The following is a 24,859-nucleotide window of genomic DNA, read 5'->3' as shown; positions in this document are numbered from 1 at the left end:
TCTGCTCCTGCGGTATAAAGGTGGCCATTAAGCGGTGCAGCATTTCCACGCTATACATGAACATGAACATTTTATGCACCAGAAACGAGTCACATAGCGGTGATGCTGGAAAGGGATGCTTTTGGGGATGGGAGTCCGTTAGGCCGTAGTTAAGTACAGTATCTTTTGTGTATCATATAACAAAAAACATACATAAGTTCTTATTGAAATACATAAACAACATTTACCCAAAGATCGCTTTTTAGCCCTGTTGTTACCTAGTTATAATTTTCTTTTGATTTTTTGATGTAAAACGTAATGTTATATTACTTATATTGATAAAATAAAGAACATTACCTTACTTATTTTTGTTATTTACTCGTATTTTTGCGCTTTACATTATGAAAGATATTCTTGCTGGTAGTGTAGTATCCTAATAAGATTGGTGTATTTAAGTGGTACCTATATTTATAAAAGTACTTACCTAGTATCTAATAATCTAAAACATCGACACATTATCACTTATCAGTACTTATTAGTTTTTCTGACAATGCAATTGTACTGTATCATTTTAATTAAACTGTATAATTTCTTACCGTAAAACGGGGTGAGTAGGTTTCGTGGGAAGAGGTGGGTTATGAATGGGGAGAGAAGGTTTGAAAGGGGGGTGAGAAGGGATTTATGTCAAGTCAATGGTGGCAGAAAGGTAAAAGATTTTTTATTAAAATGAATGAACTAGGTACTCTATTTAAAGCTTCAATTTTAATTAATATTCTCATGTCTTGTTTAGCTAATTTATCATAGTATTTTGGTTCTTATTCTTATATGACATAAGCGTTATATTCGTGGACTTTACGTACTGCACTATTTTAACCAGGGATCGGATACCGGTATTTTTTGTATGGGAACGGAAACGGTATTTTTTCGTTCTTTGCTAATTACTTCATTTCTAATTGGGCAATCTAATAATACGAACCGTAACCTAAAAACACAACTGAGTCCTACATTTCGAGTATAAAATAATTCGAAAAATATGGTTATTTCTAAGTTTTTGCAAAAAACCCGTTCCAATCCCTGATTTTAACTCATTTGGAGAATTTATCGTACCTACCTGGCCATTGAAATGCTGTATGGTGACCAAATGGTGACTTGGTGAGTAATAAATTTTATTTATATGTGAGCCAAAGGGTACCACATTGTCAGTTGTAGATAAGGTTGATTTCAAATAAAATCAATGTGGAAATAGCGCCTTATTTTCAACCGACAATAAGTACCCTTTTGGTATAAACAAAGAGTACCTAAATAAGCAAAGGCACCCTGTCTGTATATTTACTAAGTAACACATTGATTAGCATACACAACGGATTTCAAAATCAGAAACTATGTTCATTCAAATATGAACTCTAACACTTTGTAATAAAATCGAATAGTCACACGCACTCATTGCTTAGTTGGTAAAATGGCTTAATTACTACAACTTTTCCATTGAGATACACCCTTTTTGAAATGAGAACTACATACAGTTATCAACGAACTGCGTGAACCCTACACGATAAGTTAATATTATACATTCAAAAATACACCTAGTCTGTAAACCAATTAAGTTTAAAATCGAATAAAAGTGTCAGTGTCTTGTGCCATAAGAATGGTGTGGGTGAATCAAAAATACACCTAGTCACTTAGTTAATTAAGTCCAAAACCGAATAAGAGTGTTAGTGACTTATGCTTTTATGGTGTGTGTGAAAAGACCAGCATAGTTTGAGCTACCACGATTCTCGTGTCTAGTAGTTTAATGGTAATAAAAGAGCTTGTCCGAACTAAGTGAGGGGTCTTTCTAAAGTGGTTACCTACACGTTCCGTTATGTTACCCAGTGACGAGTATACCTTTAAGTAGAGTGGACATGTTTTAATTTTAGTGTTTTTAAAGGAATTATAAAGGTATGGATACATTTTAAATTGTCTATGCGTGTACATAGTGAAATTCAGTGTTATTTATATTCTAATATTTATAAATGAATGAGTATATATTTGTGCTTTTTATAAAATACAATACATACTTACCTATATGAGCTTCGCTTAATTAAATCGATTTTAATAGGTTAGATTTTTGTTATTATTATTATTATTATTCTATGTGAAGATAAATATAATTCAATTGATAGATGTAGTGTTTGTCAGTGATCTACTGAAGAAATTGTGTTATCAGTAAATTTCACGTAATTATAGATTTTTTTACAAGCATTAATTTAATACAACGAAACTTATCAATCAATTATCAAGTTAATTAATTCACTTTTGTCAATAAACAGGCTTATCATTTTAAATTGATTTAAACCTACAAATAACCAAGGCTCGGAAAAATGTCCGTCATTTTGAGAACATTACCCTGTTCCGTACAACACAGACTTCTTTATACCAATGTCTACGATTAAATGGGGCATTATCTATGAAAAGGGACCTTATTGTCGATGGCGCTTACGCCGCACAGCGTCTCGCGGCATTGTATTTATATCGGAGCATCGTTAATAATGGCGTAAGCGCCATCGACAATAAGGTCCCTTTTCATAGATAATGCCCCAAATATGCCCCAATGACGTCCGTAGACCGTCAACGAACATTTTCGACTCGTAAATGGATCCTAAATTATGAATTGTTTTCAAAATGACGGGCGTTTTTTTTTCCGAGCCTTGCAAACAACGAGTCAAAGTGGAATTTGAACATTGACAAAGTAAGTTGACAACTTGTAAATGTAAAACTAGTTTTAACCCATTGATCTGTGGATGCCGAATCACGCTGAAGGCCGTGTCTTTAGATCCATGACGTGTATGAATGCTATTTATTATAACATTAATTTGATTAATTTAGGTAAGTAGGTACTTAAGTGACAAATAGTTATTTGTGGGAAATTAAGGAAAACTAGGTATACTTATGCTATGCTACGCTCGGTAATTTTAAATATACCTACTGATTTCAAAAAATATTATAATATAAATATATAAGTAATTTTGATTTAGACTCCATTGTCTACTGAATTTTTATTTTTATTCTATAATAGTGGTTTTTATTTCGGGGGCGAAAAATCGATCTAGCTAGGTTTTATCTCTGGGAAAACGCGCATTTTTGAGTTTTTGTAAGCTCGGTCTCCCAGATATTAAATACTAAAGGACATTTTTTCAAATTAAGCTTTTAACTAAGCCCCCTATTGATATAAGTACAGAATAGTCGATCATTTTTAAAAGCTAATAAGAACCTTATTTCTTTCAGCATAATGTCGAAACTGGGCTACCTCCGAATGCTAGGTTACGTGACCACACTAACTATGCACATAGGCAATTTAGTGTACGTAGGAATGAATCTGACAGAAGATGTTCTAGAAGATAAAAGAGTAAGAATTTTTGGTGAGACGAGAAGAAGGTATTTCACCTGCTGGACTTTCGTGAGTATTTTATACATAAAAATCCATAAGGGTTCCGTTTTTTGCCATTTGGCTACGGAACCTTAAAAACTGGCCAAAAACCGGCCAAGTGCGAGTCGGACTCGCTTTCCAAGGGTTCCGCATATTAAGTCCGACTCACGCTTGACTACACATTTCTAATAGGTTTTCCTATCATCTATAGGTAAAGATCTATTTTGTGTTATAATTTTAAATTTAATACTTTTTATGATGTCTATACTATACTATGAAAATTATAATAAAAAATATAAAAATTATGCAATACTTACTTGTAATCAAAGAGCCGCATGCTACAGTTTTTGAAGTGAAAACTTCTTTAGCGGCGCTGGGCACTTTTTGAGGTGGGGAATATATGATAAACTCGAGACAGCGTAAGGCGATCGCGTAACTGTAAGGTTTAGATGGCCACTCATTTAGATGGCATTTAAATAAATAAAGAAAAACTCAATGACATAATTCAATAAAGCTACATCTTGATGAAATCGCTAATAAGTATCTACTGGTGAATAAAACTCAAAATATCATGACCTGAAATATATTTAGATGCGAGGTCTGCAAGGTAACTTTACAATTTCTATTCGAATTTTAAACAATTAACGCTACAAATTTGAATTTTAAACAAGCTCACTGACCAGCAATTTCGGAACTAAAGTTTTTCAATTGAAAGGAGTATGGGTCAATTATACATAGTGCTGCAGACATTTTGGACTAGTCATTGAGTTTTCACTTCTGTCGGCACTCCCGGAGTGCAACCCGTTGTTTTTTTTAATTGCCACGTTTTTTCAAGTTCAACTTTCATTAACCAGACTATGCATTATTTCATACATTTTAAGTCATCTCAGCTAATTCTGCAAAGTTAAAAGTGTAGAGCCATATACAGTTTTATAGGAATTTTGACCTTTATCGTGGCATTACTACACTTTATCCCAGACTTACATACTTATATGGATTCCAGATTGTACTTCATCGTTGATTTCATCATTTATTCTGATTATAAGCGGCCATTTACTATTTGCTGTACGTTTTTAACCCATATTTGGGTCATGATTCTGATTAAAATAAATTAATAATAAGTAGTGTGGACATCTTCACTAAGTACATAGTATAAAACAAAGTCGCTTCCCGCTGTCTGTCTGTCTGTATGCTTAGATCTTTAAAACTACGCAACGGATTTTGATGTGTTTTTTTTTAATAGATAGATAATTCAAGAGGAAGGTTTATGTATAATTTGTTAACCCGTACAAAGCCGGGGCGGGTCGCTAGTATTCCATATTTACCTTAATTCATTCTTTTTTTCAGTTCCTTCACATGATATACGCCATAATTGGGTTGACCTGCGAGATCCTGTTAATAAAAAACAGTAATATAAAGAACTACAGCCTTCCCAAACACTTGAAAGGATGTAGAGACACCATGTTTGCTGCTCTACTATGGCCGGCTTCTCTGGTAAGCATTAGCATAGAGAAATATAGTAAGACAAGAGTGCTCACTCCATACATCAGTTAGACTATTAATTTCAGTGTCTACATCAAGCATCGAGTAGCGGAACTATCAGTACTGCTAGATCTATTGTCAAGTAGCAGTACTGATAGTTCCCCGCTACTCGATGCTAGATGATAATAGTCTTTTTGGTACTAAAACTGATGTATGGAGTGAGCAATCTATGTATTTTTTTCTCTATGGCATTAGCATAGAAAAATATAGGTAAAGAAAGAGTGGTAACTCCGTACATCAGTTTCCTTACCAAAACGCGAGTTATTTCGTTGTCGACATCTAGCGTCAAGTAGCGGACATTATCAGTTATGCTAGTTGACAATAGATGTCGCGGCAAACTAAAACTCTAATGCTTAATTGCTAAATTGGGAATCAAAACAACTAAAAAAGTGCCAGAATCCCCAATTTTAAACTACTACGTTTTTTGCTTATCGATGTCAGTGTCGTAAGCGCCATCGGCAATAAGGTCCCTTTTCATAGATAATAGCACATATTATAACCGGATTGGCAATTCACTATGTAACAATAAAAAAAATTAAATAGGTAGGTAAGTATTGACTCTGAAACTAGGCAAATTCCAGAAAAGTTTACTTATAGAACATTTGGGGCATTATCTAAGAAAAGGGACCTTATTGTTGATGGCGCTTACGCCGCACAGCGTCGCGCATTGTACTGATACTACTGATGAGCATCGTTTATAATGGCGTAAGCGCCATCGACAATAAGGTCCCTTTTCATAGATAACGTCACATTTCAGTTTTTAAATATGATCAGGAATTCTCACCAATCCCACCCTTCAAATCTATAAATTTTTATCAAAATCTGTAAAAAAAATCTAGGCAAAAAGATTAAAAATAGCCCTTTCATGTCAATTTGTTTATCCACAGCTCGTGTTCACCGTATTCTGGTCCCTATTCCTATACGACCGAAGCCTCATTTTCCCCGACTTCATCGACAAGGTGCTGACACCCACCTCCAACCATATCATGCACACGGCGATAGTCCCAACGGTACTGTGGGAGGTACTGCTGCAACCGAGATTCGAACCCAGGTTCCACGTGAAGAATGTTGCGCATCTGGTTGTTTATATGTTGGTGTATTTGGGAGTGTGAGTATATATACAAACTTAAATAATAACTTTAAAAAAACTTATTTTGAAGTGAAAACTTCTTTAGCGGTGCTGTGCACTTTTTGAGGTGGGGAAAAAATGTTAAACTTGCGACATGTCACGTGACCGTAAGACGGTCACGTGACCTGATCGAAAATCTGTTACAATGTCATTGAGTTTTTACTTCTGCCGGCACTCTCGGAGTGCAACCCTTTGTTTTTTTACAAGCTTTTGTTTAACTTGCATCATGGTTAAATAAGTGCAAGCTAAATTAGACCTACTTGACCTACTTCCCATTATTCGATTGAGCTGAAACTTCAGATACTTACATAAATCTAGACTAGAGTAATTTTGCTAACAATTTTTTTATAACTGCTATATAATATAACAAGTTTTTTATTGAATTCGCGCAAAGGAAGAAAAAATACATTTACACGATAATTGTGAAACTTACCAATGTTTTTTTCTAGATATATAATAAATAAGCAGAGGCTTAAATACGACAAATACCTATTAATAATAATTAACATTATTTCTTACAGGTTCATCTATACCTACATCGAGCGAGGTATATGGCTATACCCCATATTCAATAAATTATACGGAACGATATACTTTCCTCTGACTATGTTGATAATTTTCGTTCTTTTATTAACATTTTATCGCATTCAGTGGACGATTTCATATTTAATCTATGGTAAGGAGAAAACGAAAAAAGAAAAGGCGAAAAAAGTACGATAATTAATAATAATAAGTGTAATAATTTCGGGCAGCTTGGGCCTTGCCCCGCTGCTGGCGGCACCCTAGGTTAGGTTTTTTATAATATGTTTATAAGTATTTTGTATTGTTTTTGTAAGTGTTTTTGTATTTTATTTTTATATCCATATTATAAAATAACCTAACTTAAGTTTGAAGACAAATAAAGGAAATAGTGTAATTTTATAATTTAATAGTTTTAATACGACTATCTTGATCTTGACTTTTAGCTTTTTTTTCATTTCTGAGCTTTAATAAAGAGGAACCCATGGGACTTTGAATGCTTTCTTATTAAATATTTGTTACTAAATACCTCGTTTTATTGTAACTATCTTTAAAATGTTATTACAGTACATATGGGGCTACTTTTCCGCACTAGTGCGTAAAATAGCACTTTTCGTGCGTATGTCGAAACTTTAAAGTGCCATATGTACTGTAAAACGTTGTTCGATACACGTGCGAATAGGTAATTCGCAACTCGTGTCGATTTAAAACACTCCCTTCGGTCGTGTTTTAATTTATCGCCACTCGTTTCGAATTTCCTCTTTTTCGCACTTGTATCGAAAATAACTATTTTATGTTTAATTTTTTTCATGACAATAATACTAATAGTAAATAATAATACTATCTTAAGTCTAGCAGTAGTAGCTACATATTTAAAAACTTTGGAGGTAGTTAGAATAATTTCAAGATAGATTGGATGTAGGGAAACAGAGGGAAATATAAATAAAACACTCTTCTTGCAAGTGATTCGAGAATAATAAAAACAATTTAACATTTATTCACTATTGGTTCTCAAACTCCATTTTTCTACTTTTTAGGTACAATTGTTTGTATTGAGTTATAAATCAACAAAGCTTCAGTCCAAACTGACAGAAAACTGACATTTTACCGCCACAGGAAGAAATCTCGCGAGAAATGATGTCCAGTTTTCTGTCAATTAAAACATGCAAAATATGTTTTTTTATATATTCTGATTTTTACATAGATATATGTTTTTTATATTTGTTTCTCTTTAATATGTTCAGGTAATGTGTAAAAATACTTAATACTCCGTTAACAAATCAATATTTTGATAATATAAATCATCTTTTAGAAAACAAGGTACAAAACTTCATTACCGCGATACCCGTTTCGCCGAAGGTACCTTTAAGTATAAAATAGAAAATCTCTTTAAAAAAATCGACACCAAAACTTAAAGAACTAATCGATACACACACTCAACCACCAGATTTTCCTTATACCACTCATTTTTTGCCAATACGCTAAAACTATCCATGTGTCCAAATCTATATATAGTTTTAGTGAAAATTTAGCAAAACATAGTACAAAAGTTTTAGAAATATCCACTAAAAACTACCCAGCAATTAAAACGTTTACCCTATATCTATCACTATCGCACTAACATCCCTCTATATGTGCGAAAGAGAGAAGTTATACTCGCTTCAAGTTGCACCAATCGCAAAGTGTAAAAATCAGGACTGGACACGAAGGACGTATCGGAGAAGTTAATTCAGGATCAAGAAAATGAGATAATCAAAGTACATTCTTTTCATTTCGGCCTTTTTATTCCATTTCCGTCAAGTTAAAAAAAGACGATGTTTATTTACCTATACCTCACCGTTTTCATCTATCGCAATTTCCAAAAAATATATTTTACAGTACATATGGGGCTACTTTTCCGCACTAGTGAGTAAAATAGCACTTTTCGTGCATATGTCGAAACTTCAAACTGCCATATGTACTGTAAAACGTTGTTTGATACACGTGCGAATAGGTAATTCGCAACTCGTGTCGATTTAAAACACTCCCTTCGGTCGTGTTTTAATTTATCGCCACTCGTATCGCCATTCGAATTTCCTCTTTTTCGCACTTGTATCGAAATATATTTTACAGTACAAATGGGGCTACTTTTCCGCACTAGTGCGTAAAATAGCACTTTTCGTGCGTATGTCGAAACTTTAAAGTGCCATATGTACTGTAAAACGTTGTTCGATACACGTGCGAATAGGTAATTCGCAACTCGTGTCGATTTAAAACACTCCCTTCGGTCGTGTTTTAATTTATCGCCACTCGTTTCGAATTTCCTCTTTTTCGCACTTGTATCGAAAATAACTATTACAGTACATATGGCTATTTTCCCACACTAGTGCGTAAAATAGCACTTTTCGTGTGTATGTCAAAAGTTTAAAAGGCCATATGTACTGTAAAACGTTGTACGATACACGTGCGAATAGGTAATTCGCAACTCGTGTCGATTTAAAACACTCCCTTCGGTCGTGTACAGATTTTAATCAGATTTGTGAGAGGAAATACTATAATCAAATACGTATATGTTTTTACTAAAAGACAACCGACTTCAACCCCGGACTAAATTTAAAATTAAATGAAATGAGAATCAAATTAATAAATATTTTAGCAAATAACAAAATAACAATATTGCAAAAAAAAATACAAAATACGAATGATTTTCGTCAATATAACCTTGTATTTTAGTCGGTTGCAACATAATTGTATACAAATAACACTCCAACTAGACGAAAAGGAATGGCCTAGCGTAAAAAACGCTTAAAAACTAAAGTACATTTTTTTTGTACTTTTTATATTTTTTTTACCAAACGCCCACACATATTTTCATTTGACATGATTCGGATTTCGTGTTTAGGCATGCGCGAAATTTCAGCCAATTTTTTCAGTCTTAGTGTTCTAAAAACGTTATTTTTTTTTTATAATTAATCGATATTTAAAATTATTGTTCTAACCCGAAAGCTAAAACGACACAAACAGACTATGTGCGCCTAGTTTACTCGCCTAAATTAATTGTGTATTATTATGAAAATGACGTATTTGAAACATGGAAATATATCTTATTTAATGCAAAGCCTCAACAGTGATATTATTGTTTGATGTACCATTATATGTAATTGAAATAAAAAATATATATCCACTAATTATATATGTATTATAAAATAAAACTTTGAACCACCCGTATATTTTATTATTATATTATGTTCTCACTATTTATTTATGATTAACCTTAGTATAGTTTAATCGGAGAAAAGTATATGCGTGATATATGTCAAAAAAGGAACGCAAAGTAAAATAAAACAAAAAAAATTATAGACAATAACAGATTGCTTTATTTAACAAAAAATATATAATATATAGAAAGGAAAAACAATGTACTTCACGTGATCTTGAAGACTCTCGTCTTTGTGGGACATTTGTTTTTTTTAATAGAATGTAAAATTAAAAATAACCCATCGAACCTTATAATATTGAATATAAAATACATAATATACGATTAATAGCTATTTACAAAATACGAGTTAAGATATTTTATACTTTTTTAACATTAATATAAACCAGTCTATAGTAAAGGCTATTCGACAAAACTTAGCGTAAGTGTTAGAAAATTGATGATTATTAATACATCTAATTGATTTAGCAGGCAATTGTAAAAAATACGTACAGCGATCAAAAAAAAACTTCGAAAATAATATAAAAAATTACGTATTACGTTAAAAATGTACTTTTGACATGGGATTGTACTAATTATTAATGCAATTATTATATTTAATTATTATGCAGTCAATCAAATCGGACATGGCACCAAGGCGAAGAAAAGTGCAAAAAAATGAGATCAATTTTATTCTACGAAAATTAATTGCCTGCTAATTATACGAAAATTAATTTTGTCCGTACAAATTTTGTTTTATTATTAAAAAATGTTCGACAGTAATTTTGTTCAATGCACCGCGTAATAATACGTTACAATCCAAACTTATTATTATTTTAAATTACATTATTATTCTTGAATTATTACAACGCCTTATCATACCTCGTGTTCTTAGACATGTCCAAAAATATATTTAATTATATTTTTAATAAAAGTCCAAATGTGATTCTATTTCCATTTTCGATAGATGTATGCATTTCGATAAATGTTTTGTTTTGCATGTGTCAGTCAATTTCGTTTTATTTATATTTTTGGCCATGTCCATTAAAAGGTACATTAGGTACAAGAAAGTCTCAATAAGCGAACGTAAACTTATAAAAAGGGGCAGTATCGTGTATTCCTATTTTACAAAATAACCGACAATCTACATCGAAGACAAAACATCAATAATAATAATCATTTGAAATAAATAACAAGTTACAATTCTCTTTAAAAAAACTGTTAAAATTAATATAAAAGACCTACTCATAAGGGTTTCATTAAAAAAACTGTTGTGTGATCTACATCTTGCTACACCGTTATAACTTCTTTAATTATTTCTTAATAAAAACTCTATTACTATTATTATAATTTTATAATAATAATAATTATTTCTTCATCCAAGTTAGATACACTTTATGATAATTATATTACGACACGCCATTATACAAAATACACAATAAAACATATAATGGAATGTATTATTATGTACTTTTATACCGGCAACGAAATTATTGTTCGTATCTACATTATAATTTGCTATGTATAACATAAACATAACAAATGAAAAATACAAGTTCCGGTTTAAGGCGCAACTAAAGATACCTACATGTCCCTAGATTAAATTTGAGAATTAAATAAACATTTAAATATTAATATTGTACGTACGTACCTATACGTAAATATCATTATAACAGTCTCAAAGTACATACATACAATTATAAATAGGTTAACAAATAACGTTTAGGTATCTTTAGTCAAGCGGAGCCTACAGCTGTCATTTGACAGGAAATACGTCATCGCAGGGCAATGGGCAGAGATCCACATCTATGTACACGTCTCATCCGTGTACACAATTATACGAAACGTACCCGTTTTGTACCGCGTACACTTCCGACGTGCACACATTTTCACCAAGGCATACACGTTTTAATCTTATACACGATTGTACGTATATCCGTTTTAATGTGTACCCGTTGCTATTTCTACTGTATGCACATGACGCGTACAGGACACGAAGAGGTACACGATTAAACGTCGTGTACCCGTTTATACAATGTGTACCCGTTGCTATTTCTACGTTGTGCACACGATTACACGAAGAGGTACACAGTTATACGGCGTGTACCCGTTTAGACGTGGTAGTCGAGCACGCTGTCTAGAGAGAAAAGCTCCTTGTAGAGCGCGGGGAAAACGTGGTGGGGGTGCGCGGCCTTGAATCGGCACAGCGCTTCCAGGTGCATCAGGGACAGTTCTCTGTAAACAAATAATACACACATTATATAACATAGTATTTTAAGTCTATTTTTAAGTTTGTAACTAACACTATGTTTGTTTGTTTGTTTGTAACTATGGATTGAATAGTCCGAAATAAATGAATTTTATATTTATTTACTATAGTAAAGCTAAAGTAGGGTTTTTAAGGTGTTACCCTTGTTAAATCAGTTACTGTTCTTTGCAGTGCAATTTCCAGACGAAGGTTGGAGTGAGAAGAAACAAACCCGTTTAACAAGCACTTTAAGAAGGTAGTCTTATCTATCAAAATAGGATTCAAATTCATACAACACTTCATTCCCTGAACGTCCTAGGTACATAGCCTAAAAATGTTATCTCCGAATTAGCTGTTATACATTTTTTATAAGCTAACAAGTCTTATTCACAAAACTGGTGCCCAGGGCGAGCCTAGCACCCCGACGTTCAAATTACATACTCAAATTCGATACTAATAACTGTCATAATGTGTTATGTTAATTTAGTAAAACTACCTGACATAGAGAGTATTAATTATGATGAACACTGAGTTTGAGAATTGATCGAATCAGCTCCACCCAGCCAAGCATTCAGCCGCATTGTGGCCAACCACAGCAACTTCTCACCATCCACCTCGGTGGAACCGTAGAATTACAACGTATTTCCGTTTCCTATTTTATTTAGTTTCTTAATCTTATTAATTTAACTTTTAGTTTACACGTGTGGTTTATGCCTATAATTAGCTGTGCAATAAACTTAACCTCCTAAGTCCCTGCGTACAAATTTTTGTACATATTCCAAAAAATATTTTGAACTTTCATTGAGTAACTAAGGGTTCCAAATTCAAAAACAAAACAAATGCTTCTGGGTCTCAGGAGTTAAGACACCTATCGAATGTACCTATACCTAACAATGTATCATTGTAACCGCTGTTGGCAGACCTATTAAATAAAATAAAAATAAAATCTGCATAATTACCTGAAAGTAGGTATCTTCGCCAGCAGCGTATCCAGTACTGTGACGTCGCCCTTCAGAGGCGCGTGATTGGTCTCTATTTCGTGCCGCATGGCCGCCATGGACATGTTGAACAGGCACTGGATCTCCGGGTTGCCGCGGACGCCGTGGCGCTCTGAAAAGTTTGAAAAGCTTGAAATAGGGAGTACTACTGCAATGTTTTGCCGCCAGAGTGCAGCACTAGTGACTTAAGTATACCATAGAGTAACTTATATAGATACTGTGCCTTAAACTGTTTTTTAACAAGTTTTCACGGACTGATTTGGAGCTATTTGCTGCTTTATCGCTCGAATATGCAAGAGTGATAGAGAGGTTAGAGTTAATTTCGACTCTCTCGTTTGCGGTAGACCCTTAGATTGTGACTTATAGCGGGAGTGGCGCCCCCTACGCAGACTTTCGCGTAATATTCCCTATTTATAGGCATTTTTAGACTTATAGGCCATAATCCACTTTTTTTCATGTTACGATTAAATTCTTATTCATTAATAAGTTTCCTGGCCCCGTAGTCAACATGCAAATCGCTAACGCTCTGTAGCGAACGAAACGCAACTATCACTGTCCCACTAATATGGAAGAGTGATAAAGAGACACAAAGCGATTCGATCGCGGAGCGAGCGTCACCTTGGCTAGGCCGCCTGATTGTTTAATTTGTGTATTATAAAAGCCATTGCGAAAAGGAAGGGGTGTAGAGTTTAGAATATTACCTGGCCATAGCAACACCAGGCTCTGGTAGAGCGCTAGTTCAGTCTCAGTAAGCTTCAGGCGGGCGATGGTTTTGGCGGCGTCGAAGATGCCTACCACCAGCGCCATGTCACGGGGGTCGCTGTAACAGATAACAATCGAATTAAAATCGGGACCTTATACATACAATAACAGCATTATTCTAACTTAACCATAAGTTGCCGTAGTCTATAGTTCGTTTTTTTTAGCATTAGAAATAAGGTAAACAATCTTGATGTGTCTTTTAATTGAAATACACATTTTAAAAATAAGTTACGGCAAATATGTAACAATTATGAATCTAATACGATCATTTATGTTCTTCTGCTTTCATAAGTAATAGTTTTTGATTTTTAAAAAGCGTTTTTCAATTAAAAGACATGTCAAGATCGCTTACCTTCTTGCAAGTTCTTTCTAATGATAAAAAAAACGAATTATAGTAGCAAAATAAAGGTTAGCAAAATGATTAAATTGGAGACAAAAAGAAACTAGTTCTATGCCAGTGCCATTGTTGTAATAACAGTTACGTTAAAATTCTTAATAGGTACTCTCATACATAACATTGTCGTTCTATAAATTAAATATATTATATGAGTCAGTTTATCACTCTGGTTGCTTGAATATATGGAAGTTCGTTTTTATAGATTCGTCATGTCTGTCTGTCTGTCTGTCCGTCTGTCTGTCCGTCCGTATGTCACAGCCACTTTTCTCCGAAACTATAAGAACTATACTGTTGAAACTTGGTAAGTAGATGTATTCTGTGAACCGCATTAAGATTTTCATACAAAAATAGAAAAAAAACAATAAATTTTTGGGGTTCCCCATACTTCGAACTGAAACTCAACATTTTTTTTTCATCAAACCCATACGTGTGGGGTATCTATGGATAGGTCTTCAAAAATGATATTGAGGTTTCTAATATCATTTTTTTCTAAACTGAATAGTTTGCGCGAGAGACACTTCCAAAGTGGTAAAATGTGTGTCCCCCCCCTGTAACTTCTAAAATAAGAGAATGATAAAACTAAAAAAAATATATGATGTACATTACCATGTAAACTTCCACCGAAAATTGGTTTGAACGAGATCTAGCAAGTAGTTTTTTTTAATACGTCATAAATCGCCTAAATACGGAACCCTTCCTTGGCCACTTTTTTTAATCGTGTCATACACTATAATATGTAGTCTAAAGATTACACTATTACACTAACGATTATACTGTGTGTACCCAAGTATCCATTTACGTCATGTGTAGTCGTTGCTAAGTATTGCTACGGTATATACACAATTATATGATGTTTACATAATTACACGAAGATGTACACGATTATACGACGTGTACCCATTTGCATAATTGGTTGTTGCTATTTGTACAGTGTCACAGACGACTTGATGGCACCCTTATCATCATCATCGGTATATGTAATATGTAATAAGGGTGTTATCACATAAAATGAATTATACTTACCGCGCGTGTACGCAATCTCTGATGGGCAACACGACGTCCCCGTAGAGTACGTTGTCTCTGTTCACGTCGATCAGTCGAGAGAGACGGACGATCGCCAGTTCAAACGAACCTTGAAAGAGAAAGAAAATATTAAAAAAATATTGGAGTCAATAAGGCATAAGGTTGTCAAAAGTTACGCAAAATTGAACCTTATCATTTTGAAATAAAGTTTAAAATCAGGTGGGGAATATATTCCCTCTGCCTTATAAAGGCTTAATAAACTTTTAATTTTTTGGCCCTCTGTCAGTGTGCTCGTTAGGACGTGCATAGCCACAGACAAGACATCCTCCAGACTGAGCGTAGTAGCGCTACCCCCTCTGCCACAAATATACGGTAGTTTTACTCCATTTTCGAGTCAAAGTCTTTGTGTGACGTCCGTGTCTTTGAACGGACCAATCACGGCACGGGACTCGCTCACCTCGTCCCCCGCACCCCAGTATTTTTGGCAGCATCGGTTTCATGAAATAATTGCTCTAAACTCCGTCTACAGAATTCCTAGTCTATGCATGTGCACAGCTATAGCTTACCTAGGCGCGACTAAAGAGGAACTGTACAATTTAAGCGCTTCAATTTTGGAATGCCTATAACTTATCTGGAGTTATAGTTATACTATCATTGAATTTGTCTAGTACTATATCCCCATTTTAAATAGGTACTGAATATTATAGGGCTCATATGTACATTTTATAGTTTTTATACTTTTATAGTTTTTAACCAATAAACTAGTGGCTCTGAGCTGTAGACCTCGCCCACCCCCATATTTCCACCATTTTGTAAAAATTGCAAAAATGAAAATTATATATAATTTTTGAACCTGCCTACCAAATAATCAAAGAATCTGTTGAAAATTGCGTCTTGTAGGCGAGAACATCCGGGCATATGATTTTTTTTCGCCCAAGCCGAAACGGAGACCTTCATTTTCAATCGATCAGTTAAAAAAAGACTCACCAGACTTGAGCAGCAGGATCTGATCGTCCTGCGTCAGCTTCATGAAGCCGGGAATGAGTTTCGCGAACTCAATGATGTTCTGTATCATCCCCGTCAGCTTATCCGCGCAGTCCAGCCACATCTCCTCGTACGTCATCGAGCTGTAGCACAGTTGCCTGAAAATAAACGGGTGGTAATTAAATAAATGGGAGGTAATAATGGTTAACTGGGAGGTAATAAACGAAATATACGGGTGGTAATTAAATAATTGGGAGGTAATAATGGTTAACTGGGAGGTACTAAACGTGAAAGGGGTTTTGGATGAGTTAAGATGAGTTTATGTAGTGGTCTTGATGTCTAGTGATAAAATAAAAAAAGTAATTATGGCTGTTATTAATAATTGTATTAAATACGTAATGAATTAATACAAAATTAAATTATGAATGACTTCTAATGATATAAATAATATTAAGTATGTGGCTTTTCAAAACAAATGATCAAACAAATAATTATTAAACCACTATTTTTTATTAACTCGATTTTCTAACGAGTTAAATTGTGTTTTCTAATTTATGAGGCACTAGTGAAAAACCTTTTTGGCTTGCTTGTCTTGCCATTCCAATTACTGAGAATGGGTTACCTACTTTGTATAGTAGCTATACTATACAAAGTAGGTAACCCATTTTCAGTAAATGGGTACCTATACCCATTTCCATTGCTTTTAATTGTATTCTTTTTTTGCCTTGGATAGCCACAAATAATGATACGATGATTTTAATTACGAAGCTACGTCCTCTTGGTCCTCAATTGGTGATGGGCGGTGATGGTGATGAAGTGATGCGCTGAAAAACCAGGCCAAAGCCCCGCAATCTACCGAATACAATCATTATGACTTTTAATTAAATGTTAATTATAGTTATACAACTGTTAATAAAGTGTTATATCGGAATTAATTAAAAAAACGATTATTATTTGTTGATTACCAATTGTTTTCAGGGCTGATTCTTAACGTCATGACATGGTAGTCATTGAGTTTGTTTTATGAGGTGATAAAAATTTAAATCATAATCATTCATGTTGATAAAGCATAGGTGACATAAGGGTTAATTGCCGTAATTAAATTACCCAGGGGTCAAACTAGGGTAGGTAATACTGATTAATTATTTAACCTTTAAAACTTTAGCGTTTTGAACACCTATTTAATCACATTTACAACCGGGATTAACGCGAATTTAGTTTTCAGTGTATGATGTCTATTTCAGTTTATTACCCTGGGATAATTCGTAATATTACTATTACGTTATAGCAATATTGCGATGTGACACGAAAAGCAAAAATTGATGTTAGCTCTGTTAGAAACCTGTCATTTTTAGCTCGAACTAATGAGATCTTCAAAACTTATTTACAAAATATAATTTTATATACTACAACATGAATTTCGGTGAAGGAAAACATGGCGTGTTTGAGATTCGCAAAAGCGGACTCGGTCGGAAAAGATCCGGGAAAGTATAGAGAAATATAAATAAGGAAAGTCTACTAACTCCATACATCAGTTTTTTAGTAGTACTCTTTTCTTGCTGATATTTCTCTATACGTAGTTAAGACACAGAATAAATAATAGTACTAGGTACAGAAGATTCACTCTCTAACAAAACACATCTGTTACGACAAATATGACCGATAGGTGGCGCAAGCGCGAGGCGTCCTTTCCGTAGCGGTGCGCGGCAACTACTATGGCTAGACACCAAAATTGGTGTGGACCGCATGTACTTGTAGGTACTTGCAGCGACGTGACGAAATCGCGGAGTGAGTCACGCCACAGAATAAATAATAGTACTAGGTACAGAAGACTCACTCTCTAACAAAACGCGTCTGTTACGATCAGCACAGATATGGCCGCTAGGTGGCGACAGCGCCACGCGCGGCTTATGGCTAGCCACCAAAATTGGTGTGGAACGGATGTACTTTTAGCTACCTGTAGCAAAGCGACGAAATCGCGGAGTGAGCCACGCCTGGCCACGCCTTGTTAAGATTAAACTTACTTAGAGACATCGAGGGGTTTCCGGAACATCTCGTGAATGAATTCCAGCTTGGGGTTGGTGTTCGCGTGGGCCTCCGCCAGACTCTTCACCAGGACCTTGCTGATGTCGCCTTCCGCTGGAACAGGGACCAAAATCAAACATGGTTGACATCATACAGAAAAAAAAGAAGCAATAAGATGTACCTACTGTTAACAATTAATTAGGCAATTGCCTAATTAGCTAAGTTTACCCATCTATGTTTTAAGGGAGTTCCCTCTGCCAACAAACCAAAAAAATATGTATGTTAGGGTTTATTTCATCTGAATAAACGATTGTTTCTTTTTTTTTTAATATTGCTCACTCCATACATCAGTTTTGGTACCAAAAAGACTATTATTTTCATAGTTTCTAGCATCGAGTAACGGAACTATCAGTACTGCTAGTTGACAATAGATGTAGCACCGACCGGAAAGTCTTATGTTGTTGAGCACTCTTGTCTTACTATATTTCTCTATGGTTGACATACACATGTGGCGGAGACCGAGGCGAGTTGTGACTAGGGTTTGCACGACGGATCCGAGATGTATGGGAAGATCCGCGGATCCGGATCCAGATAATTTCATACATTTCAGACGGATCTGAAAATTGAATCCGGAGATTGCAAACCCTAGTTGTGACAGAGGAGAGTTGTGACATAGTCGATTTTTTGGAACCTTAATTAACTGTTCGCGAGCTCGCAACAGCGCGCGTTTATTAGCTAGTAACTTGAATTAACAAACGCGCGCTATTGCGAGCTCGTTATTAGTCAATAGGTTCCAAAAAATCGACGGTGTTACAACTCTCCTCTGTCACAACTCGCCTCGGTCTCCCCTATGTATGCATAGGTAGTTACTTGGGAAGTTTTGTCTCTATTTGACTTTTATTTTAGATATCCATCATAGTAAAAAAATATAATAAACTAATTTGATTATAATGGTGTACCGTGAATGATTGACACTACATGTGTCAATCATTCACACTAGGTAACTTTGTCTCAAAATTTGACTAATTATTATTGTTACCCCACGAATCCAAGTAACCCCTGTTTACCGTTAGTTTATGCTGAATAGTGCTACATCATAAAAAAATAAAAAATACATTTGACATTGGACTAGTGTGGGGACTACTTATAACACAAAAATTTGAAAAAAAAAGACTTTACTGGTCTACTTTAATGAACAAACTAGTAAAACTCATGTACTTAGTCCAATATTTTAGTATGATATATAAATGCATAAAATGAGGTAACTTAAACGTATCCAATCTTTAAAATAAAACAGTATGTTCACGAAGGTCATCTCTAAGAGTCTTTGGACACGTAAGGAATAGGACTACGGTATAGTCATATTAGTTAGGGAAGACCTTTCTGAAATTTGCATATAACATAGATTCAAAATACTACTTTTTTGACAACATAGATGCATTTAATTATATTTGAAACATAACAACTAGGTAATAATATAAATAATATAAAAACATATCGAACGTAAAAGTATCTAACAAAAATAATAAATGCACTACTAAACTACACTATACGCAACCGAAAAAAATTAAAAATAGCTTATTGGCAACCAATGGCATCCACTCACAGGGAAGATCGTCGCTCGAATGGCTTGAGCCCTGATGTCGTCTGTTTGACACTGCATTCGGATTCACCATTCCCATCCCGCCCATATTCAAGTTCAACGGATCCATCAACCTTCCATGTCCACTGCTGGATGTCAGATCATCCGGACTTAGATCTTCACTAGTTAAAGAAACAGAGCTTTGTCCGCTAACTAGCACAGAATTCTGTATATCCATTGGACTGTGTTGTATATTTGAAGGACTGTGCAGGAATGTCGTTGAATCAACATAGCTGGCAACCAGATTATCAACTCCTAGTGACGTCTCTGGTTTTATCTCTTGTTTTATATTAATAACTCCACTGGATATAGATGCAGGGGATTGGATCCTGTCCGGCTCGTATCTGTCGAAGTCTTGCAGTCTCCGCGGGATCTCATTTACGGTCGTCTGTCGCATGGATGTCGTGGATGTGGTTGCCGTGGATGTGGATGTGGATCCTGAGGGCCGGACGACCGTGGTTCCTTTTTCGTCTATATGTACAATGTTGAATGTTAGTATTTAGCTACTGTGACTATATTTTGCGTTAGTATTCACTGAGTACAGTGTATTCTACTCATTGAATCACTAAGTAAAAAAAAACTATTATTGCCTTATAGCCGTTTGAAAAGTAGGTATTGTTTAAATGGCGGTTACATAAAATATCATTTCAGATAACAAGTTATGGTTATCCTTAAACTGTTCCTACATAATTTACTCACACATAAGTCGCGCATCCCTGAAATATGTTCAATAAGCAGCAGGTACGATCTACCTACCACCGTTGAAAATACTTAATCTTTAATCTCTGTTAGATACACGTCCGATTTTATTTTATGCATAAGTAATAAATAAATGTTACAATTATACTTGTCACATTATACCTAATCAATTTTTTCAATTCCTAGGGCTATACTTCTACGATAACCATCAGGCGGTTTATTTTACCAATTATTTGATAAAATAGGTAGGTCCTTTCAAGAAAGCTGGCACGAATGGCATGAACGAAACGTTCATTGTATGAGTGACACCTGTATCGGAATATATTCAGTGCCACCATTTTACTGGTTAATGTGATACACACAACATTTTTCATTCACTCATTCCATTCCTGCCAGCTCTTGTGTTAACACTAGCAACCACCAACATCCAGCCAACTTTCCTGACATTTATCTATTTTTCTAGCGTGTGTGAATTGGTGTCATACTGTAAGCTTTCACTGAAGAGTCTGTGCGGAAAGAGAGGAGTCGTATAATGTATTGGATCCCATACTTTTAACGACTCTTCTCTTTCCGCACAGACTATTTAACACATTAATTGCCAGCGACTCGCTGGGGGAGTTCAATGTTCGTAGACGCCTTTCGCTACATACGTTTTTTCCCGTGTTATCGGCTACGCTCGTAGCGCGTAGCTCGCGCTGGCACTGAATGTGTTAAATAAACAATTCCATTCCTGCCAGCTCTTGTGTTAACGGCAACCACTGACATCCAACTCACCGTGGCCAATAAAGTCCGTGTCCAGGAACCCCCCCTGCTTGGGTTCGTACGTCGTGCTGTCGACGTACGTGTCGGCCGGCACGCCGTCGTACGTCTGCGCCTGCGCAGGTGGCTGGATCATGCCGGACGTGAGCTGAGGCGTGCTGTTGTAGCCGTACGAGGAGATGGGGGAAGGGTAGCCGGTATAACTGGAATAAGGAAGAAGTTATAAGTTTTACAGGTATGGTACTTTACCGCACTGAAGCGCTGGCGCGGTAGCGGTAAGAGCGTGCGACTTGCAATTCGGAGGTCGCGGGTTCGAACCCTGGCTCGTACCAATGAGTTTTTCGGAACTTATGTACGAAATATCATTTGATATTCATAAGTCGCTTTTCGGTGAAGGAAAACATCGTGAGGAAACCGGACTAATCCCAACACGGGCCTAGTTTACCCTCTGGGTTGGAATTGGAAGGTCAGATGGCAGTCGCTTTTGTAAAAACTAGTGCCCACGCCAATTACTGGGATTAGTTGCCAAGCGGACCCCAGGCTCCCATTAGCCGTGGCAAAATGCCGGGACAACGCGAGGAAGATGATGATACTTTACCGCACTAGTTATGAGCAGTGATCGTTAATTTTCCAGCAATTTTGGTGCAGCATAGTAAAAATAAAGGATTTTCTTCAATTTCTAGGGAGAAGATTGGTTAAGGTTAATATTACTGTTATTAACCCTAATTATCTATTCCACCTAGAGTAGGGCATACAGATACTTTTAACCAACAATGCTGCGTCAAAATTGCTGGAAAATTAACGATCACTGGTTATGAGTAATAAGTTTCACACTAGTACGTTAATTAGCACATTATGCAACTATGTCGAAATTTTAAAGGGCCATACTGACCTACTAAGCCAACTAGAGCTATCTCAAAAGAAATTATATATTAGGTTCTATAGCTGAGAATTCCTTTTTCAAAATCATTTTGTTAATGAGTTAGCGCTATCGCTATTCTGCTTAGGAGGGCAGCATAATGTACTGTAAAACGTTGTACGATACATGTGCGAAATTCCTATTTTTCGCACTTGTATCGTAATATCTTCTATTTTGTCACATATTTCATTTTTGATACAAGCTTTTATCGCTGGGTGTATTTTTCATTCAACTGGCAATTAATACTCATCGAGACAATTTTGACAAACCAACAATTAGGTTGCATTGTTGTATCACAGAGTTCCCATGGCCACCTCCTGTGTCCATCATCAGATCAGCTCCATGGTACCATAATATCGCATCGTCAACCAAGTTACATGTGTATGTGTAGTTTCAGCTTAATTGAATAATGGGAAGTGGGATTTTGGCTTGCAAGATTTGACCAGAGCATTACTCCTGCGGGCTCAGCATGGTTCCATTTTTATCGACTATCACTATGCCCGTCACTTTCGCACTTACATATTAGTTAGAACGTGACCGGCATGGTGACAAACGATAAAAATGCGACCGTGCTACTAGGGCTGGTAATGACCATACATCGGGGTTTTCGGTGCGGGAATGATTTCGTGCATTTATAACTTTGTTTATTGTAAAATAATTACCAAACTATGAATTAAACGTAGGTAGTAAGGTCCAAAAGTGGTTAGAAATGTTAAACAGTTTTTACCTGTTAAAACTGTGTAAAACATTCCCGCACCGAAAACCCCGATGTACGGTAATGACTTTTTATGGCAAGAACCGGGAATTCCTGGGCTTGGGATTGAGTTTGTATAGAAAACTAGTACCGAGAGCACACTCTACAAAAAAATAAAGAGCCGCATTCCCACCGTAATGAAATTACGCCACATTATCATTGAATGCACCGCCACCTGTTATCTCTTACAAGAACCGCTTAGTACCGCTACCCGGCGATAGATGGCGCGGTACGCGTTTACCGTTAAAAATGTCACTCTCTGTGACTTTGCGGTACCGTAATGGCTCTGTCTCGCCGTTGACACGGATATCTGAACAATCATTCTATAGGGCATACTTATATACCTGGACACGTTTGAAATTGGACCTTATCCCTGTAGATATAAGCTTTAATTTTAGAAAATGATTAGTTTGAGATATAAGACGGTTAAAAGGTGCCATAAGAAGTAATGAAATACGGAAAAGCAACGGTTGAACATTTAATGATGATTGACGACTTCTTGTACCGGTATTGAATCGTTCAATAATGAGTTGACATTGATAGCATCATTTTAGTGTCTCGACATGTTTTATAGACCCCACATAAACTTAAGCTTTAAGACCTAGAATACATAGATATCTTATACCGTTTTATTATTCTTAGAAATTACTTACGTACAGGGTTGTAACGTAATGTAATGAATGTAACATTGTCTTATGTATGAAAGAATTTAAATTAGGCTAAGAATATACTTACTCTTTCATGCCAGTTAATTTTAAATCCGAATGTTTTTAGGTTTCCCTTTTAAGAGACGTCCGGACAAAACTATTTCGAAGATAGGTACTATAGGCTACCAAAACTGCCTATACCTAACTGTTCCGCTACTCGATGCTAGATGCTAATAGTCTTTTTGGTACTAAAACTGATGTATGGAGTGAGCAATCTATGTATTTTTTTCTCTATGCTATAGTTGTTTATTTCATTTCGCCTAAGACATGACATGGGTACTCCTAACAGTCTAATACTTTTGTTAAGGGTCCGATTTTTGATAAATTGACGATTTGTGGTGTGTATTACCTATTTCACGATATTACGTTAAGGTACAAATGAAAGTTTCTTTTAATTATACGGCTCCATACCCTCTCATGAAATTTATAACAAAATATGATTGAGAGTGTAACACCTGAATCAAAAAATTTACAAAATGCTGTCAATTTACTTCATCTAGCTTTCAATATATAGTATTACTACTCGATAACAGATGGCGCTACTATGCTCAACTTACCCATTGTAGTGTCCATGGAACTGATCGCTTGAGCTCGGGGTCTGTTGCTGTGCGTCGTACACCGAGTCTGGTGCGGCGTCCGTCTGCGCCCGCATCTGGGCTCGGTGGTATCTCACCTCGTCCTCCACTTTTTCACGTTGTTTCTTTGACATACGACCGAATTTGACCGCTGAAACAAGAAATATTTCGTTAGTTATGTATTTAATGCTTCAATCTGCATTGACGATCTGGCAATAAAATTTGGTGTACAAGTCTATGCGTCTTTATACACTTTATTTTTAAAGATAGACAGAGATTAAGAGCCCATCAACGTGCACACTAGCGCCACTGCTAAATAATCGTGATTATTTCAATTTAACGAAAGATATTAAAAAAAGGGGGCCGCTAAAGTCTATTTTTTTATTCGGTAGACTGAAATGACAGTTAATAGTATGAAATGACATTTCATGTTCATACTATTAACTGTCATTTCAGTCTACCGAATAAAAAATTGACTTTACGTAATGTATCTTGTATTAAAGTACCTTTTGAATACATCAAACTAGTTTCTATATTGCTGAATTCGTCAATCTATGCGTCCAAAGTTAAAACGGCCGTTTTTGTTTTGAGTTTATAGATTGACGAATCCAGCAACA

At 35.5% G+C, this 24,859-nt stretch overlaps 3 protein-coding genes across 11 annotated transcripts in view; 2 read left to right on the top strand and 1 right to left on the bottom strand.

Annotated features, from left to right (window-relative positions):
• Window positions 1-6,790, top strand: part of LOC134659241 (androgen-dependent TFPI-regulating protein-like) — a 516,400-nt gene extending 509,610 nt beyond the window's left edge. The window contains exons 1-5 of one of the 2 annotated variants that reach the window (XM_063514881.1): window positions 1,875-1,917; window positions 3,244-3,415; window positions 4,733-4,879; window positions 5,815-6,035; window positions 6,578-6,790. In XM_063514881.1, the coding sequence (XP_063370951.1) occupies window positions 3,248-3,415; window positions 4,733-4,879; window positions 5,815-6,035; window positions 6,578-6,776 (735 nt within the window). In that variant the 5' untranslated portion in view covers window positions 1,875-1,917; window positions 3,244-3,247 and the 3' untranslated portion in view covers window positions 6,777-6,790. Of the gene's footprint in view, window positions 1-1,874; window positions 1,918-3,226; window positions 3,416-4,732; window positions 4,880-5,814; window positions 6,036-6,577 lie in introns of those variants that run through there. The other variant, XM_063514882.1, reaches the window with a different exon arrangement.
• The window catches only part of LOC134659242 (androgen-dependent TFPI-regulating protein-like), a 317,918-nt gene that overhangs the window by 16,147 nt on the left and 276,912 nt on the right, over window positions 1-24,859 (top strand). The window lies entirely within an intron of this gene.
• Window positions 9,909-24,859, bottom strand: part of LOC134659230 (probable nuclear hormone receptor HR3) — a 200,875-nt gene continuing 185,924 nt past the window's right edge. For 6 of the 8 annotated variants that reach the window (XM_063514864.1, XM_063514859.1, XM_063514861.1 and 3 more), the window contains 9 exons: window positions 24,225-24,393; window positions 21,303-21,490; window positions 19,794-20,300; window positions 18,187-18,301; window positions 16,166-16,320; window positions 15,179-15,287; window positions 13,698-13,816; window positions 12,958-13,108; window positions 9,909-11,985 (listed from right to left, as the gene is read on the bottom strand). In XM_063514864.1, the coding sequence (XP_063370934.1) occupies window positions 11,862-11,985; window positions 12,958-13,108; window positions 13,698-13,816; window positions 15,179-15,287; window positions 16,166-16,320; window positions 18,187-18,301; window positions 19,794-20,300; window positions 21,303-21,490; window positions 24,225-24,393 (1,637 nt within the window). In that variant the 3' untranslated portion in view covers window positions 9,909-11,861. The remainder of the gene's footprint in view (window positions 11,986-12,957; window positions 13,109-13,697; window positions 13,817-15,178; window positions 15,288-16,165; window positions 16,321-18,186; window positions 18,302-19,793; window positions 20,301-21,302; window positions 21,491-24,224; window positions 24,394-24,859) is intronic. The other 2 variants (XM_063514865.1, XM_063514866.1) reach the window with 1 other exon arrangement.

The sequence above is a fragment of the Cydia amplana genome, chromosome 24, assembly GCF_948474715.1.
Source record: "Cydia amplana chromosome 24, ilCydAmpl1.1, whole genome shotgun sequence".
In the NCBI taxonomy this organism is placed as follows: domain Eukaryota; kingdom Metazoa; phylum Arthropoda; class Insecta; order Lepidoptera; family Tortricidae; genus Cydia; species Cydia amplana.
This window is presented reverse-complemented; position numbering and strand designations above follow the sequence as displayed.